Source organism: Dipodomys ordii, unplaced genomic scaffold, assembly GCF_000151885.1.
Source record: "Dipodomys ordii isolate 6190 unplaced genomic scaffold, Dord_2.0 Scaffold16, whole genome shotgun sequence".
Lineage (NCBI taxonomy): Eukaryota > Metazoa > Chordata > Mammalia > Rodentia > Heteromyidae > Dipodomys > Dipodomys ordii.
Genome location: NW_012267232.1, coordinates 4,826,545 through 4,844,859, shown reverse-complemented (window position 1 = coordinate 4,844,859; position 18,315 = coordinate 4,826,545). Strand labels below are relative to the sequence as shown.

General features: G+C 36.6%; 1 protein-coding gene across 2 annotated transcripts in view; it reads left to right on the top strand.

Moving 5' to 3' along the window:
• Window positions 1-18,315, top strand: part of Frmd6 (FERM domain containing 6) — an 83,025-nt gene that overhangs the window by 41,288 nt on the left and 23,422 nt on the right. Inside the window, exons 3-6 of one of the 2 annotated variants that reach the window (XM_013012356.1) lie at window positions 7,152-7,242; window positions 12,325-12,404; window positions 13,397-13,473; window positions 15,553-15,739. In XM_013012356.1, coding sequence (XP_012867810.1) covers window positions 7,152-7,242; window positions 12,325-12,404; window positions 13,397-13,473; window positions 15,553-15,739 — 435 coding nt within the window. Of the gene's footprint in view, window positions 1-7,151; window positions 7,243-12,324; window positions 12,429-13,396; window positions 13,474-15,552; window positions 15,740-18,315 lie in introns of both variants that reach the window. The other variant, XM_013012355.1, reaches the window with a different exon arrangement.

Below are 18,315 nucleotides of genomic sequence, written 5' to 3'. Positions count from 1 at the left end.
TTTCCTTGTGTTCATTTCATGTGCACACCCACCAATAATGGGGCTTGAAATCAAGGTTTTGAATTTTTACTTGGCTTACTTGCTCATGGCTAGAGCTTTACAACTTGAGCCACACTTCCAGCCCAGCATTTTTCTCATTAAATGGAGAATGAATCCCTTGGACTTTGGCTGCCTTGGAACTAGAATCTTCTGATCTCAGCCTCCTGAGTAGCTAGAATTGCACGTGTGAGCCATCAGTGCTCAGCTGTATGTAAGAATATTTCTAAATATTATGCTATAACATGTATTATATATGACTTAGCTTTATTAAAAAGTTTAGTTATGACAATGTTAGACCGAGAACCAAAATCATTTTGAGTTTATGGTAATACACATTTACACTCAAAAGGATGTGTGAACATCAGACTGGCCTATTGGATAAGTTTTTTACCATTTATTGGAAATATTTCTAGTAGTGCACTAATTCCTTACTCAGGGTATTTGAAGTTATTTTTTCATGTGAAAATAGTAGGCAGTTATTTTTGCACTTGTTTTTTACAGTCTGATATAAAGTCACTCCATTTCAATGTAGGCACCAGAAAAACAAATTGAAAATATAATTCTATGTACATGGACTTGCAGTTTGGATTTTTATATAGTTAAATAAAATATATCCTTTAAATTTTTTCAATATATGTAATCCAGGGCATGTAGCATAAACAATAAGAAACATCTCAATTCTGCTTTTTGTCCAGTAAAATGTGTGTGTGTATGTATGCACACAGGCAAAATATAGAACCAAATCATACTAACTTTTAACTGGAGAAGAATGCTTTTAATTAATACTAAGAGATGATGATAATTTCCAAGAAATTAATCTAATCCTAGTATACTAGAATCTCAAACTATACTAAAATCTGTAACTAGAGAGATAATTTTGGAGAACAGACTAGAAGATAGTTAACTCATTTTTCCTATTGATCTGTGGTTTTAAAACTTGAATCTATATCACAGTTATTTGGGGAAACTTGGTAAATATTCAGGCAATTTGCTCCATTCCTTGGAAATGTTGATGTAAAAAGTATAGGGCAGGACACAGGAGTCTGTACTTAACAAGATCCCTAAACAGGCACTGTGGATACTCTGAAATTGTGAGCCAGACTAGCAAAGGTCTATATCTCAACACCACCTAGTTTCTTTTACTCTCTATCATCCATTTACTGGATTGTGCTATTGGCATTGTGTCAGGAAGCTGGCCCTTTGAATACTGTATGATGCACAATTAGTGCAAAGTAAATTAGTATTTAGTAATTAATGATAATATAATTATCAATATCATTGTTGAGAAGTATTTATTATAAGGCTCTCAACATTCTAACTCCTGTCATTTACTGGCTTTGTGAACTTTGGACAAGTTGCCCAATTCCTGGAACATTTATTTGTACTAAGTACTCGCTCAATTCGTGTCACCTTTCCTTTATAAGGAATCATTGAGGAGCACTGTAGTTGTGAAAGACATGGATGTACTTAAGACACAGACCTGAATTCAAATCTCACGACAGCATGACCTAGAAAGTTAATTCAGCCTCCTTCAGTTTCAACATGTCACCTGTAAGATGAGAATAATGTCTGTGCAGCAAGGTGGTTGTGAAATTTCAAGGTTAACACATAGCATGATGTCTGACACAGTAGTCCCTATTGCTCCAAGTTGAGCACTCCTGATCCAAAAGTTCAGAATCTAAAACTCTAAAAAATCTGAAGTTTGGACTGAAGTTTGGAGTAAGGCTGTTTGGCCAATGGGGTCTATGCACATATAACAAAATTTTACAAACCTTGAAATCTGTTACACTTCGAAGCACTTCACATAAGAAATAATCAACTTGTATTTTAAACCCTCGGCAGAAATTAATGTTGTATTTCTTTTTTTTTACTTTTTTAACTTTTTTTTTACTATTTTTTTTATTGTGAAAATACTGTACAGAGGGGTTACAATTACATGGGCAAGATAATGAATACATTTCTTATCAAGCATTGTAGCCTCCTCCTTTGTTTCCCCTTCCCATCCCTTCCCATCCTCCCCCTGCCCCCCTCAAGCCTTCCCCCCCCACCAAAGTTTTCGACATAACGACTTGTACACCTCATTGTTGCAATGGGTCCACCTGTGTCCCTATTTAAACGATTTGTTTTTCCCCTTCCCCTCCACAAATTATACCAACATCAAATACAGTGAAAGCAGGGGTTATACTGTGGGGGAGGGACATACAAAGCAACAAAGAAATAATCTTATAAATGTGTTAGAAACAATCATAATGTTGTATTTCTATAATACACCCCCTTCATTTTTTGTAACATTAGTATAATCATCTTTCTAAGATGATTGGAACTATGATTCTGGGATGTGAGGCTGTATATCACAATCAAAATGGGTTTCCGAGTCACAAGCAATGGGTTAAAGTCCCCATTTGACAATTTGCTTTGTGATTTGAAGCATGTTTCTTGGGATTTTTGTTGTTTGTTTTGATACAGTTGTTTTGGTTTGGTTTCTCACCTGTGAAGTGGGAATGGTTTCACACTTATCATGGGGACAGTGAAAGCTTAAAGTTGTCAGGTGCTCACCTCATAAAGTACTTAGTGTGGTTCCTGGCCTTTGGGATTGCTTAGTGGGTGGGTCGTTTATAGGGTGATACTTATGTCTTTTAGCTTTTTATTTATTAGGATACTCTATGACTAAAACCAAGATGAAGAGTCTGAAACCAGTGAAGACCTATAATATTTCTTATTCCAGGGCCTGTTGACTCTTTTGCCATGCCCAAACTTCTCTCCACCAAGCACTTGGATCCAGTGAGGGATGGGCTTACCTAATGTGGTGGCTTGCTCACTGCTAGAAAACAATTCCAAAGGCACCAACTGTCTCTCTTTTTCTACAAAATATTGTCTACATATTTAAAAAATAACACTTGATGTTTGCAGAGTTTGGTGTAACAAACTATCTGTAGCAAAACCTATTTCATCAACAGCCTGGATTTTTTTTAAACAAAGAACATTTGTTCCAAGACAAGTGTAGTTGATAAAATGTTGCCTTTCAGGATGTGGAGTAAATTTAGTCATTTTGAATTCCCTGTGAGTTGCATTAGTAGGGGCCATTTGAAATGATTTTGATCAATAGATGAACATTAAATACGTAAAAGAAAGTTTTGGAAATAAAATTATAGTAAATATGAGAGTCATGAAATTTTAGAGCAGTATAATTGATGATGAAGAGCTTATTAGTCTGTACTAAGAGTGAAATGAAGAGTTTGGTTTTTTTTTTTTCTAGAGAATATTTTAAATATCCTTGCAGAATAACCACTGACACATTTTGGATCAAATGCTGTTTTAATTTAAAAGTTCCATAGAGAGTATAGTCTTCAATACAGACTTAATTCTTATTGTTAATACTGCATGCTGTGCAGTACTTTCTGAAGATTAAAGAAGTTGAGAAATTTCACAATCAGCTAAATTGTCACTTTAAAGATTCATACTATGCAAATACAAAGAGCTCAGCCTTGTTTTCACAGCAGGTAAGACTTTAAAGCCACATCCTTATTTAATTATAGTTTTAAACAAGAACACTGTACTTACTATTATCAGTAGGATCCAAGTCCTTGATTTAAACTAGCGGAACAATAATAATTATATGGAATGCATGGAAGAAAAGTACAGCATTATTTGGCCAACAGTCATACAAAGTTACAACATAGTTTATTTTATGTGCATTTCAATTGTAGTTTGGAATTTTAACTATTATATTTTATCCTAACTAGGTCAAATTCAAGAAGTAGAAACTAAGGGTTGAAAGTGCTTTTAGAAGCCATATGCTACTTTACTCTTGAATTTGTGATTAGTTCAACTTAAGAATTGTGTATGACATTAATACTTTTTCTGTCATTCTGTTTATGCTGATTTGCAAAGTGAAATTGGATAACATGGCAATCAAAATCCAGAGCCTTTTTAATGAATGTTGGAAGTAACACAGGACTTCCATAGGACAGAAACCAAAGATTTCAAGTGGGTCCGGTCAAGCTAGCACCAAGGGGATGCTTGTGACTTCTACTGGCAGATGTGTTCTCATAGTGCTGGTGGTGGGTTTGCATTGATGCATTCTGTTAGATATTTATTAAATGCTTCACTCAGTAAGTTAGGGAGAAATCTACAGTCTTGGAACTCAAAGGCATGGAGGTCCCACAAGGAATCAGAATTCTGGCCTTCCCTCATCAAAAGTGTATTGAGATCCTATTACATATGCTGATTACAATACAACACTATCTGCTTCATTGAATTCCAGGTGCTTTTTAAGCAACTGAGTATCTACTATAGCTTTCCAATGGGTCAGGTGCTTCAAATTTATTCCCATTTAATAATGAATGTGGAATAGAAGAGTAAAACCATCTTACTATAACTAGAACCATTGCCAGTTCTGAAATGTTTTGGCTTTTCATTTTTAAGGGAGTGTAGCATGTTTTTATTTTTGTAATCTACATTTCCATAGTATGAAATAAAGCTATTGATCAGTTAACTAATTTAGACTTTATTGTTAACTAATTTAGACTAATTGTTACTATGTTATAATTTATAATAATTAAAAATATAATTGAAAATTGCCAACAGCTATGAGAGGAGAAAATGTTACATGTAATCAATGTGTGTAGCTAAAATTATAAACTCATGTTTTTCATATTTCAATATATGGCTTTTTTGTTTTTTGAGTTTTTTTATTTTTTATTTTTTTGGTCTGTCATGGGGTTTGAACTCTGGGCCTGGGTGCTGTCCCTCAGCTCTTCAGCTCAAGGTGAGAGCTCTACCCCGTGAGCCACAGGGCTACTTCTGGTTTTCTGTAGTTAATTGGAGATAAGAGTCTCACAGACTTTTGTGCCCGGGCTGGCTTTGAACCGCGATCCTCAGATCTCAGCCTCCTGAGTAGCTAGGATTACAGGCATAAGCCACCGGTGGCCAGCTTAACATATGTATTTATAAATATTAATAAACATTGCTCTCCCTTTTTTGCCAGTCCTGGGGCTGAATTCTGGACACTGTCCCTGAGCTTCTTTTGCTCAAGGCTAGCACTCTACCAGTTTAGCCACCGTGCCACATCTGGCTTTTTCTGTTTATGTGCTACTGAGGAATTGAACCCAGATCTTCATGCATGCATGCTAGGCAAGCAGTATACACTAAGCCACATTGCCAACCCATAAATATTTCAATATACAAATGAGTTGTGAGTTACTGCCTTTTTTATGACTTTGAGCTGGACTTACGAGCCAGGTGGTCTCTTAACGTCATTGTCAACCTGAGGTGAATGTGCATTTGCTAAGGCAGACTCTTAATTACTACATCCCCCAACCTAATACTTTATTAACAGTTGAGAAAGCATCAAAACTGTGTCTTTTTAGCTCATAATAACGTATCCCCAGAGTTGCAAATTAATATGGTTTGTGATTGAATTATCCTAAAGAAAACATATTAAACAATAATGATGGTTGATTAAAAAGTAAAAGCTAGGCAGTCTTGTCTTTATGTAGTATAAGCATTTTCCTTAAGCCATGGAGAACACTTTCTTTGAAAGGATACTTTCCTTGAATAGATATTTCTCAAAAAAAGACAAGTAACTAAGCATCAAGGGAATGTAAGTTAAAACCAAAAAAATAAAAAAGTTAGGATAGCTATTTCAAAAAGAGAACAATTAACACATGTTACTGACGATGAGGAAAGAAGAATACCTTTAGTTTGTTTGTGGGAATGAAAATTCACATAGCCACTATTGAGAACAGTCTGGCACTCCTCAAAACTTACATATAGAGTTATCATATAGGAAGTGGTGCTGTAGCTCAAGTGGTAGAATGCTAGCCTTGAGCTGATGAGCCGAGGGACAGCGCCCAGGCCCAGAGTTCAAGCCCCATGACCGACAAAAAAATAAATAAAATAAAAAATAAAATCCAGTTCTGAAAACAAAAACAAAAAAACACTTGGATAGAATTATCATATAAGCCAACAATTTCACTCCTATGAGTATTTCTAAAAGGAATGAACTCATGTTGAAGAGTCATCTACATGCTGACAGTCATTGCAGTGATATGCAGTCAACCTGTGTCCATAGGTAGTTGAATGGATAAAGTGTTATATGTACACAAAGGAATATTATTAAGTAATAAAAGGAAGGGAATTATATCATGTGCAATATGAACAAACCTGGAGGATATTGTATCACAGTAAGTGAAATAGGCCAGCCACATAATCTCATTTATGTAACATCCAAAAAGTTTAACTCAGACAGAGTAGAATGGTGGTTCTGAGTGTCTAGGCTGTGAAGGGATTGGAGAGAGCTTAGTCAAAGTATACCAAATTTCAGTTACCCAGGAAAAATAACAAGAAATTTTGGCTGGGAAGGTAGCTCAGTGGTAGAGTGCTTGCCTTTGAGGCCCTGGGTTTGAGTCCTTATCACCACATCAGCAGAAAAAGCTGGAAGTGGTGCTATGGCTCAAGTGGTAAAGCGCTAGCCTTGGGCTGAAGAACTGAGGGACAGCACCCAGGCCCAGAGTTAAGGCCCCACGACCGACCAAAAAAAAAGAAAAAGAAAAAAAGAGCTCTTTTATACAAAATAGTGATTACAGCTAATAGTAATGTGTTATATGCTAGCAAACTACTAAGTATAAGTATGTTCTTATACTTAAGAATTCTCACCTTACACAAAAACATATATGTAATACATGTTAATTAACTAGTTCATTCTTTGTACATATAGTAAAATATCATTTTAATGTTGTTAGTATGTAATTTTGTTGATTTAAATAAGTATATAAACTTACTTTAGAAAGGAAAGAATATTGCCAAATTAATACTTTAAGTAGTCAGAGGAGACTGTTGGAGGCATCTTATCCATGTGTCATAAGATTTATAGGTCTTGTGCAAGATTGGATTGATACTTTAATACTATGCTGTAAAAATTGATATTGTGATAATCATTATTGAATCACAGCCACAGATTAAAGTGATTTCCACAAACTAGCAGACATTTTACTAGTGTTAACTTGTCCTATCAAGGGGTATATTTATAATGCATTAAAATCCTGATGTGGCTCACCATGTGGGCTTGTCTCAACTTTTTTTTTTTTCTTTTTCTTCTCTTTCTTCTATAGGTTAAGATTCTGTGTCACCAATTGCTGGTCCAAGTATGTGACCTGCTCAGGCTAAAGGATTGTCATCTGTTTGGACTCAGTGTTATACAAAGTAAGCGTTATTCCTTTTTCTGATGGATTTAACCAACTATCCCTAAGGAAATGACATTTTTATAGCTAAATCATGATTAGCTTAAAAGTATGATTGGAAAAATATTTATTAAATCATCTTTATTGATAGTATAATACTCATTTTTTTAAGTTCAGCTCCTTATATATCTTACAAGATTTAGGATTTTAAGTCATGAATCTATTAGTTTGAATTTGTAGTTGAATCATCTTTAGGAATATAAAATTTACTTTTTTAATGAAATAACTAGAGTTAGGAGGAAAGGATCCTACATATGTTTTATAATGTATTATCAATTACAGTAACTTGGAAATTACAAAAAATTTGAGCATGGTGGAACTGATATTCCTCTATTCATATATTCTTGCTTTTAAGAAGAAATTTGCAATTAGCAAACTCCACATACCCTTGCATAATACCTTCACGATTGACACTTGGGACTCACCTGAGAGTTATAAGCTTTTTCCTTTTACATCATATTTGAAATTTCTATAGTTTTATATATACCAAAAATCTTTATTTTTATTAAGAAGACTTGTAAACTGTTTAATTATGTTTCATACATGGATGTGAATTGGTTTATGTTACTGAAACTGGTGAATATCTGGTCAGAACCAGCAAATGTTTATGTGTACCAACTTGGATAATACATTATCAACTGATAAACCAGACCCTTTCTCCAAAATGTGAACTGTTTTCAGTTGCCCATTTAGAAGAGGCTAAGGAACATGGGAACACCTATGAATCACCCATTTGCTCTTCAGTTTCTTCCTGTGGTAATCAGAGCAATAAAAACACAAAAGCTAAGCTACATTCTTGTGTTTGTACAGACTTCAGTCATCTTTCAAGGGAGGGCCTAGGAGAAATAAGATGACTTATAGAGTCTAAGTAACTTTTATTATTCTATATTCAAAGATAATTTGTCTTATTACAGCTATACCCATACTGTTGATCTTTGTTGTTCAACGAGTCAGTCCAAGAAAACCAGTTTATAGCTTTCTTACATTTCAAAATAAGAGTCTGTAAGATGTCCTCTTTAAAGAAGAGATTGTAGTATGTTGAAAGAACATTGGGACAGGAATCAGATGATCTGGTTCTAATTCTGGTTCTACCACTAACTGACAGTGTGGCCTTGCACATGCTACTTGTCCTCTCTCACTCATTGTCAGTTTTTTCTCAAGTCAGATAGAAGCCATTGCCCCACCAGCCTTCCAGGATCCATGGGTACTTGAGAATATTTTTATAAGCTTTAGTTTTTAGTGTGATTTTGTGTTCCTAGAAAAGTTGAGCAGGAAGTATGCATAGTTCCCACATACTCCATATATCCACACCAGCACACCCTGCACCAGAGCAATACACAAGTGAACCTACATCCATACATTATTATCACTCAAAGTCCACAGTTTGCATTTGGATTGACTTCTGGTGTTTATACTTTTGCTTCTATATGTTTGGACAAATGTATAATAGCATATAATGTACCACTGTAATATATAAAATAATTGTAATGCTCTAAAACCTCTCTCACAGCTTTAGATTGGTATCTAAAATTCTCATTGTTAATTGAATAGTTACAAAGGATATAATTTCTGCAGTACTTAAAACACTAACATTTTGGGCTGGGAAGTTGGCTCAGTGGTAGAGCGCTTGCCTTGCATGCCTGAGGCCCTGGGTTCGATTCCTCAGCACCATATAAGCAAAAAGAAAAAAAAAAGCTGGAAGTGGCGCTGTGGCTCAAGTGGTAGAGCGCTAGCCTTGAGCTGAAGAGCTGAGGGACAGCACTCAGGCCCAGAGTTCAGGCCCCACAACCAGACCAAAAAAAAAACACTAACATTTTAAAATACAACTATTCTAACACTCTTCTCTAATACCATCTAAATAGCAAAATCTAAATTTCATCCCAGTCTTTGAACTTTTTGTTTTAAAATAATTTCAGATTTACAGAAATATTGCAAGAATACTAGAGTTCCCATATACCAAGACAAACTTGGAAACAAAGATTGGTAAAGGAATTTATAAAGGAGAAACAAAGTTTTAGTAGGATATTATTAAAGAAAAAATGAAAGCCGGGCGCTGGTGGCTCACACCTATAATCCTAGCTACTCACGAGGCTGAGATCTGAGGATCGTGGTTCAAAGCCAGCCGGGCAGGAAAGTCCGTGAGACTCTTATCTCCAATAAACCACTAGAAAACCAGAACTGGCGCTGTAGCTCGAGCGGTAGAGTGCTCGCCTTGAGCTGAAGAGTGCAGGGACAGCACCCAAGCCCAGAGTTCAAGCCCCATGACTGATTCCCCCCTCCCCCCCCCAAAAAAAAAAATTGAAAGCATCTAGACAGAGAAATATAGCACCATTGCTGCACTGGGAGTCAGTATTGGTCCTAGAGATGGGGGTCAGGCATTTTTGAGGTAACTGGGGATTTTGATGATTGGCTGATTATTTTCTTAGGTCTTAGTGGTTTTTGTTTTTGCTTTCTCTGAGCATGGTTCAAACTAGATAAGTTCAGGAGCATCTCAAAACTGGCTTTCACTTCTACATTCAGTCTGGTTGTTTTCCTATCTATCACGATTCCTCCAGGGGTTGGGGCACACCCTTGCCCCCACTCCCCAAAAAGTTTGCTTCTTCCATCCATGAGCTACCTGTCTTACAAACTTCAATGTAAATTTTCTGAAAATAAGAACATCATTCTCATATATTTCCATAGTGTAAATAATATAGTCATGAAATTCGCACTGATATTATACTAAATGGCCATTAGGCTTTGGCATTGGTCCTAAATGATAGTCATCATAGACAAAGAAAACCTAGGACCATAAGTTACATTCAGTTGTCATGTCTCAAGTCTACTTTATTCCAGAACCACTCCTCAGTCCCACTTTGTTTTTTATGACCTTGACACTTGAAAAGTACAGTCAGTTACTTTGTATAATGTCCTTTAATTTGGCTTTGTTTGATGTTTCCCCATGATTAATTCAGGTTATGCATTTTTGGGGGCAGGAATATCAGATAAATGATATTATGCCCTTCTCAGTGTGTGGTATCAGGAAACACATGGTATCTATTAATTTTTACTGGTGATGTTAACTCTGGTCACAGATTTCTCCACATTTTTTTAATATGCACAAATTTGAATTAACTTTTTCAATTCTAACCTAATTCTGTGAGATTCATTGTAGCCCTTCCTTTTTCTATTATTTCTAACTTCTTTCTTCAACCGTGAGAAGCATGGCTTATTTGTCCAGTCCTTTATCAGTTAGTTTCTTATAAAGGATATTACAGTGGATACAATTGAAACAAGTCTGGAGTGTAGTGGTGGGGGGAGAAGCAAAGGTACTTCCTCTCCTCAGGGTACACCATTATCCAGAAACATAGCTATCTGGAAGCTCCAGAATTTTCAAGCTAGAAACTTATCAAATCATCAAGTGGTAGTGATATAGTGAATATATATACATATGTGTGTGTGTGTGTGTGTGTGTGTGTGTGTATATATTGTGTGTGTGCACACATGCGTGTACACACTATTCTGGTGAGCAGTATCACTTCTGTTCATTGTGCTGCTGCTTTAGATAGGAACACAAATCAAACACACATCAGATTCAACTGGAAGGTTGTCTGGTCTTGTCCATTTTGTGTTTAATCAGTAAAAATGAGAGATGGGAGATAGTGTTAACTAACCTGAGAGTGAATTTAAGTCACATCTTTTTCTTGTCTCTAGGACTTCTTACTCCTTTTATTCAAATCTCATGACAAAATATTCTATAGCTAAAAAATAGTTTTATTCTTGCTATCCCATTCTGACATATTTCTGGTCAAGTCCCAGTGTTTGCCAGGAATCAGCAATACAGTCAGGCTTGTCTATTTCTGGTGTAGTCGGAGTTGCACTTCCACTCCGGCATGGATATTTGTCTGCAAAGCATCCCAGGTATATACTACCTTCGTTATGGTTAGAGAAAAACACCTTTGGTGTTTTGTGTTTTCTTTTTGGTCGATTTTTATTTAAAACTGTCCAGCCAGGAAATAGTGGCTTACTCCTGTAATACTAGCTATACTTAAGAGACTGAGATCTAAGAATCATGGTTTGAAGCCAGCCTGAGCAGAAATGTCTGTGAAACGCTTATCTCCAAATTAATCACCAGAAAGCCCAAAGCAAAAAAAAAAAAAAAAAGCTCAGGGGCAGCACCCAGGTCCTGGGTTCAAGCCCCAGGAATAGCACAAAACAAAAAACCCTCTAAAACAGGGGTGTTAATTGTTTAATTGTTTCTTTTAGGAAATGTATATATCTTTTAAGATATTCTCTTCAGGAAAAATGAAAAAAATGATGGTTTTACTAGCTTGTTTTGAGATGTTTAGATCACTTTTACATAGATTTGAGTAGTCTTGATTTCTGTTACACTTTATGGACATCACCCCCTTGAAGGAACGCTTTGGCACTGATGTTTGTTTTCCACAAGATTCTTCTCTTCCACAAGATCAGACCCAAAGGCAGTGCTCCTAGTGTTTATTACTGCGGCAGCTGTGTTTTGATGTAGGGGAACACCAGGAACAGATATTTTTAAAGACTGTTCTTCACAAAGTGAGGTCAGGCTCCTCATGGGCTGCTATCAATTTTCCCTAATTTATATGTAGTAATTAAGGTGGGTTTTTTTTATGTCACTATTTTACATCTTTGAGAACAGTTTTCTGTGAGTTTAGGGTATTTTTGGTTAAACTGAGTGGCATCCATAGGTTAAGATAGTCTCTTTAGTTATTGTGACCCTAGAAACTAAGAAAAAGCAAGAGTTGGGAACTAACATTTCTTGGGAACTAGCATTTCTTCTAGGCATTGCACATTTTAGTAGTACTGAATTCTGTATTGTAGAAGGAAAATAATTTTTAATCTCATTAATGTGTAGCCCACAGAACCTTTTTAAAAAAGTATGTTACTGTCTGTTCTTGGTTGTATACAAAAATCAGGCTACTTTCATAGATCTTGAGGGTTTATTTTTTTAAGTTGTTTCTTTGAAATTTTTTCTTTAAAAAAATCTATTCCTTCTTTAGCTTATCCTGTTTCCTTTTTTGATGTGCAGATAATGAACATGTATATATGGAACTGTCACAAAAGCTTTATAAGTATTGTCCAAAGGAATGGAAAAAAGAGGCCAGCAAGGTACGACAATACGAAGTCACTTGGGTGAGATTACATTTATGAGCAAAATTATTTTGATTTTTCGAAAGATTATTTTAGCTGTTATATATATTACAAAAAAATAAGCAGTACTTACCCAGAAGAGAAAGAAAAAAGGGAAATGGATTATAATTTCTAAAATATCAGATTAATCATGTATGAATAGCTAATAACATATAATGATTGTCTTGGTGTCTATTCAGTAACTTGATAATAACATTTTTAGTAGTTTTGGGGTAATGCTTTGAAGTGAATGCATGGAAAAATAATTTGCTTGTCCCTCATGGCTGTGTTGTCAAAAATTCTAGAAGATTTTTAGTAATGTTTTAATCTGCTTTTACTATACTTTGCATTTGATCTTTTATTATTTTATTTAGTAAACATCAAATCCATTTATGTCGGAGATATTTATCAAGAATTTACATAGGGTTTCTAGGATTACTCTGGTAAATCAGGAATGATATCACGTGTCTTCATCTCAGATCCTCCAATTTGTAGTTAAAAATTCTTGTGATAAACTCGAAAGCTACTTCATAGCCAGCTACAGGGAAAGGAACATGAATGTCAAGTAAACAAACAGCATGTTAGAATTTGGTATGTGGAATGACAAGAGAACATTTGTAATAAGAAGCAAATGGTCACCACAGGGGACAGGGCTGAGCCAGAAGCTGGGTCTCAGCTAGAAATTTCCATGGCATTTATTTTTATCTTCCCTTATGTTGCCATTGGCATTACTGTGAATGAAAGTTAGGGGTATGGTGCCCCATATTGCTGTTTAACTTCCTGGTTTTACATGACCCTGGTATCCACATGGGACAAATGTGCACATCCATTATAAGCCCCTCTCATTACAAATAGATTAAGCTTGTCAGCATTTAAGAAGAACCTTGCAAATAATGATGTTGTGGTTCTTTTGAAACCCATTTTTGAAGTAACTGAACACAGCTTGTTTTTTGGCATGTGTCTTTTTTTAGGGTATTGACCAATTTGGGCCTCCCATGATTATACACTTCCGTGTGCAGTACTATGTGGAAAATGGCAGATTGATCAGGTATGAGGACAAAGAAGAATTCTGAATATTTGTTTCTCCACAGCACTTCTAACATATATACTAAAAAAGTCATTTGTGTTTATTGTTTGTCTCCACCTGTTAGACTATCAACTTCATAAAAACTTCAGGTTTTTCCTTCTGAACTTTTTTGCTTACTCACATATTTGTTATCCTCAATCTTGAAACAGAGTTTTGCTAGGCAAAAATAATGGTAAATTATGACTGAAAATGCTAATATCATCACTGGCTCACATTTTTAATAGCACATCCATCCCCAGGAAGGAACTAGCACTACTGTGAAGAGGAGAGATTAAAGGATTTTTACTCTTCCAGGGCTGGGGAGTAGGGGAGGGGCAGTTTGTATTACCTCTGAAGTATATGCATTTATATTACCTGGTTTTCCTTTTACATTTTGAGTCTAGTTTTCTATTCCTACTAATAACATTAAAACTAAGAGTAAATCCACTGAAACTATGCTTTGACAACCTTAGGTACAGTTTGACCTGGACATTAAATTGATTCTTTTTTCTTGAGATGAGCTCATGAACAATTCCATACTCGTGATGCAAGTTCAGATTTCACCATTTTAAAAGCTCAGTTAATCTTTAATATTGGAGGATTCATGCTGGAACTCTTTTCAGAGGTAACTTTCTTGGCTGACAAGAAAACACAACTGTAAACTCTATAATTCACTTTATTTTCAAACTGAGAAATTCTGTGAAAGTGATCAAGATACAATTGGCTAGTGAATTACATGAAAAATTAGCACTTGATACTTTATATCATTGCCAGATGCAAACTAAAGGCAAAACAATTAATATATGAAGATTTTTTTTAAGAACTAAGAAAGATCATTAGTCATTTTGTTTATATAAAATTTTCAGACAGTTTACCTGGTAAGGATGGATGCCCTGCAAAGAAGGAAAATACATTAACCCCTCATTAACCCTAGGGTACTAATGAATGTTTAATTCATCCCTATGCTGCTTTATCCCCCCAGGAATGAATCATACACCATACACAAGCAGTATATGGTTAGCATTGGAACAACATGCAGTCTGAAAAGTATTATATCCCATGGGAAAAGAATTACATAAATGCTTTTAATTTTAAACCTGTCATATTTAAACAGGTCTTGGTTAATGTAAACACATGTGCTTCTTTTATCATGTACTATTGAGTTCTCAATCTCAGGGAAATAGTCAATCTAAAATAATGAGGAGGCAAACAAGCTCATTAAAACACTTTTTTTTTTTGCAGTGATTGTAAATATCCTGCTTGCCCATGAACATTTTTGACTCGGGTTTTTTGTTGTTGTTGTTCTTTGTTTTATCATTCCATCTTACTCAACGTATTTAATGGAGACTATATTTATTTCTGACCTCAATGGACTGCAAAGAATTCTCAGTGGGGTTCACTACAAGTATTTCCTTTGGTGGGAGGGTGTGATCATCATGCATGTGCCTCTGAAAACAGTCAGTCCTATAAATTAATACCCAGTTCAGAAAAAGATGTAAGGGAAGCTTATAATTCACTCATTCATAGAGAAACACAGATACTAAAAGCACTATGGTTAACCAAACTTTTCTTAAAAGGCATATAAACAGATATTTTCTAAGGGGCATTATAATATTTATATTATAATGTGCTCAGCTAAGAAATAAAACTAAAAAGAATTTTAAGATCAAGATTGTTCCTAGATGTGTTCTTGTTTGCATTGAAAGTGTGGCATCATTATAGCAAGAAATTTCAGAAACACACGTCAAAACTCTGTGTGGTGCAACTTATTTACCATATTGGAGTGGGATTTTTGAGACCTTTTCTCTTTCTCTGGGCAAATCAAATGCTGTAAGGCATTAGGAAATGTTATTTTTGCTGTCTGGGTATCTGAAAAGGAATTGTGACCCCTGAGACCTCTTGAGGGAGCAATCAGGTCCTAGCTAGGACCTCCCCCTTTTTGTTTGTGAAGAGGCAGAAATGGGGCTGCTGTCAGCAGATGTAGAACAGGATTTGGGTTCTGTTTACATGCCATTGCATTGTTCCACTAAATGTGACTGCTGTTTTCTTTCATTTTCCTAGTGACAGAGCAGCAAGATACTATTATTACTGGCACCTGAGAAAACAAGTCCTTCATTCTCAGTGTGTGCTGCGAGAGGAGGCCTACTTCCTGCTGGCAGCCTTTGCCCTGCAGGCTGATCTTGGGAACTTCAAAAGGAATAAGCACTATGGAAAATACTTTGAGCCTGAAGCTTACTTCCCCTCTTGGGTAGGCAGTTCACAGATTCTCACCAGCATTTTCTCTGGTATATTTCTAGCTCTTGTGCTGCTTTTCATGTTCCTTCAAGAGATGGGCAACCATGTGTTTGGGAGCCAGGAAAACTACTCACAATGCTGTCCAAATATAAATGTAATGCTTGAGACCAAGGGGTACACGATGTCTTGTCACTCAGTCTGCCCACAGCCAATGAAGAAGAGGATTGCTGTCCACCCTCCACACAGTGGAACTTGAATTTGCCAGTCTCCTTTGACACACATATGGCTAGATAGTCTTCTCCACTTCTAATGGAGCAGTGTTTTCTTGCTCCTTAGATGAGATCACTCACAGCTTTCCTGGGCTGAGAAAATGAATCTAAATCAACAACTCCTTCTGACCTCCAGTGTCCGCCTTACTTCTGCAAGAAAATGTAGGTTATTCCACATCAACTCTTTCTATGCCTCTGGCTGTTTCTGGTCCCATCCCTCCTCCAGGCCTCTGCTGTTTCTTCTCTCGCTTGTGTTATTAGTTTTTCCTCAAGGTCATTATCCTTCAGTTAGAACACATAGAACATGGTCTCCCCCACATATCCTGGAGAAACGAGCAACCTCACTTGTCTTCTTTGGAAAGCAGGAATTTTCTAGCTTCTTCCTGCCCACATATATTCCTCACGCACTTCCACCTGCCTTCTTTCCCTACAGTCCACTCAGGTGCGGACTTTTAAGGTTCCCAGTGATCTTCACATTGCCAAATCCAGTAAACATCTTTCACTGCTGCCCTTGACACTTAACCATTCACATCTGAAGAAAAGGTCATCCAAATTAATGCTTTCAACAATCCCCTTCTTGCAGGTAACTCCCAGATCTGTTTCTCTCACTTGCTTCTGTGTAGCTGTTTACCTGCAGATACCTCAAACTTTAGATGCCCTAAGTAAGATTTGTTGTCTTTTCACTCACTTCTGCAGAATTGATCCTACTCTGTATCCCCAGTTTGGGCTAGGGACAGCTGCGCAGAAACTGGAGTCATGTGGAATGCTCCATGTTCTCTTCCTGTTCCATTGCAACTGTAGTATCTTCAGCCATAAAGACTTGATAACCAATCACCCTGCTTAAGAAGTAATGTACTTCTAGCCAGGTACCCAGTGGCACATGCCTGTAATCCTAGTTATTCAGGAGGCTGAAATCTGAGGATCACAGTTCAAAGCCAGCCTGGCAGGAAAATCCATGATACTCTTATTGCCAATTAATCACCAGAAAACTGGAGGTGGTGCTGTGGCTCAAGTGGTAGAGTGCTTGCTTGAGCTGAAGAGCTCATGGATAGTGCCCAAGCCCAGAGTTCAAGCACCACGACTGACCAAAAAAAAAAAAAAAAAAAACAAGAAAAAAGAAATAATGTCCTCTTATACCTTATTGCTGTTGACTTTCCTCATTGTTCCTACTGTTTCCTGTTGTGGTTCCTAGTGTTTTCTGGACTGGACCCTGTTTGAGTATTACCTCCATAGCTTGTTGAAATGATGTTGTTCCTGAGGGGTTCCCCTGTTTGTAGTTCAGCTTCCGAGCATGACTTAGAAACTCCATTATGTAGCCCTTGCCAGCTTTCTCTCTACCTGTGCTGCACTTTGATCTCTGTCACAATTGCTGTCTCCATACTGCCTGTGGTGTTTCACGCATCTGGGCCTTTCTTCCTTCCTACAGTTCCTTTAGCCCTTAAATCCCTACTCCGTTTTACCTGGCTGACTTATTTTTTAACCAGTAGTTCACTCTAGACATTCATTCTAGTTGGGGGGCCCAAATCAGAGACTCAAAGTTTCTACACATAAGTGTTACACATCCATTTTCAAATTATTTATCTCTTGCCCCCAGTTAGCTCAGTATTTATATGTTCTTAGGGTCAGGCATGACCATGATCTCTTCAGTTTCTAATTTTAATTCACAGTGAAGTTGCCAGTATGTTTTGATTGACTCCCAGTACTCAAGATGCTAAAGGAAAAGCACAGTGTGTGCCAGCCTTTATTGTCTATAGTGTGCATTGTATCCTGTGGTTGTCATCAGATACTGAATCATGGCCCTTTGAATCAGAGCTTCATGAATAGTGTGTTCCATGGCATCCAACATACGGGGGCACCAGTTTCCTCCCTACATCCTTGAGATCAGCCAAATCATCCACTGTATCCATAGTTGCTTCTGCGTGTTTTTGACTTGGAAATAAGGGTGATATACAGTGTTTTAAGTCATCTCCATGAAGAAGAATCTAGGAGGAAAACCAATAGCTTGAGTTCTCAGCAAAACTTGATAAATGCCCAGTAATCTACTATGTTCCTTCAATAAGAAGGAAGAAAATGTTAGTATAAATAAAACCATTTTAAGCTGAAATGTCGTTAATTTTTTTCCTGATAATATTAAGCATTACTTTTTTTTCTACATTGCATCGTTCTTTTCACTTTTTTTTGGGGGGGGGTCCAGTTGTAAGGCCTGAACTCTAGGCCTGGGTGCTGTCCCTCAACTCTTCAGCTCAAGGCTAGTGCTCTACCACTTGAGCCACAGCGCCACTTCCGGCTTTTTTCTTTTTGCTTATGTGGTGCTGAGGAA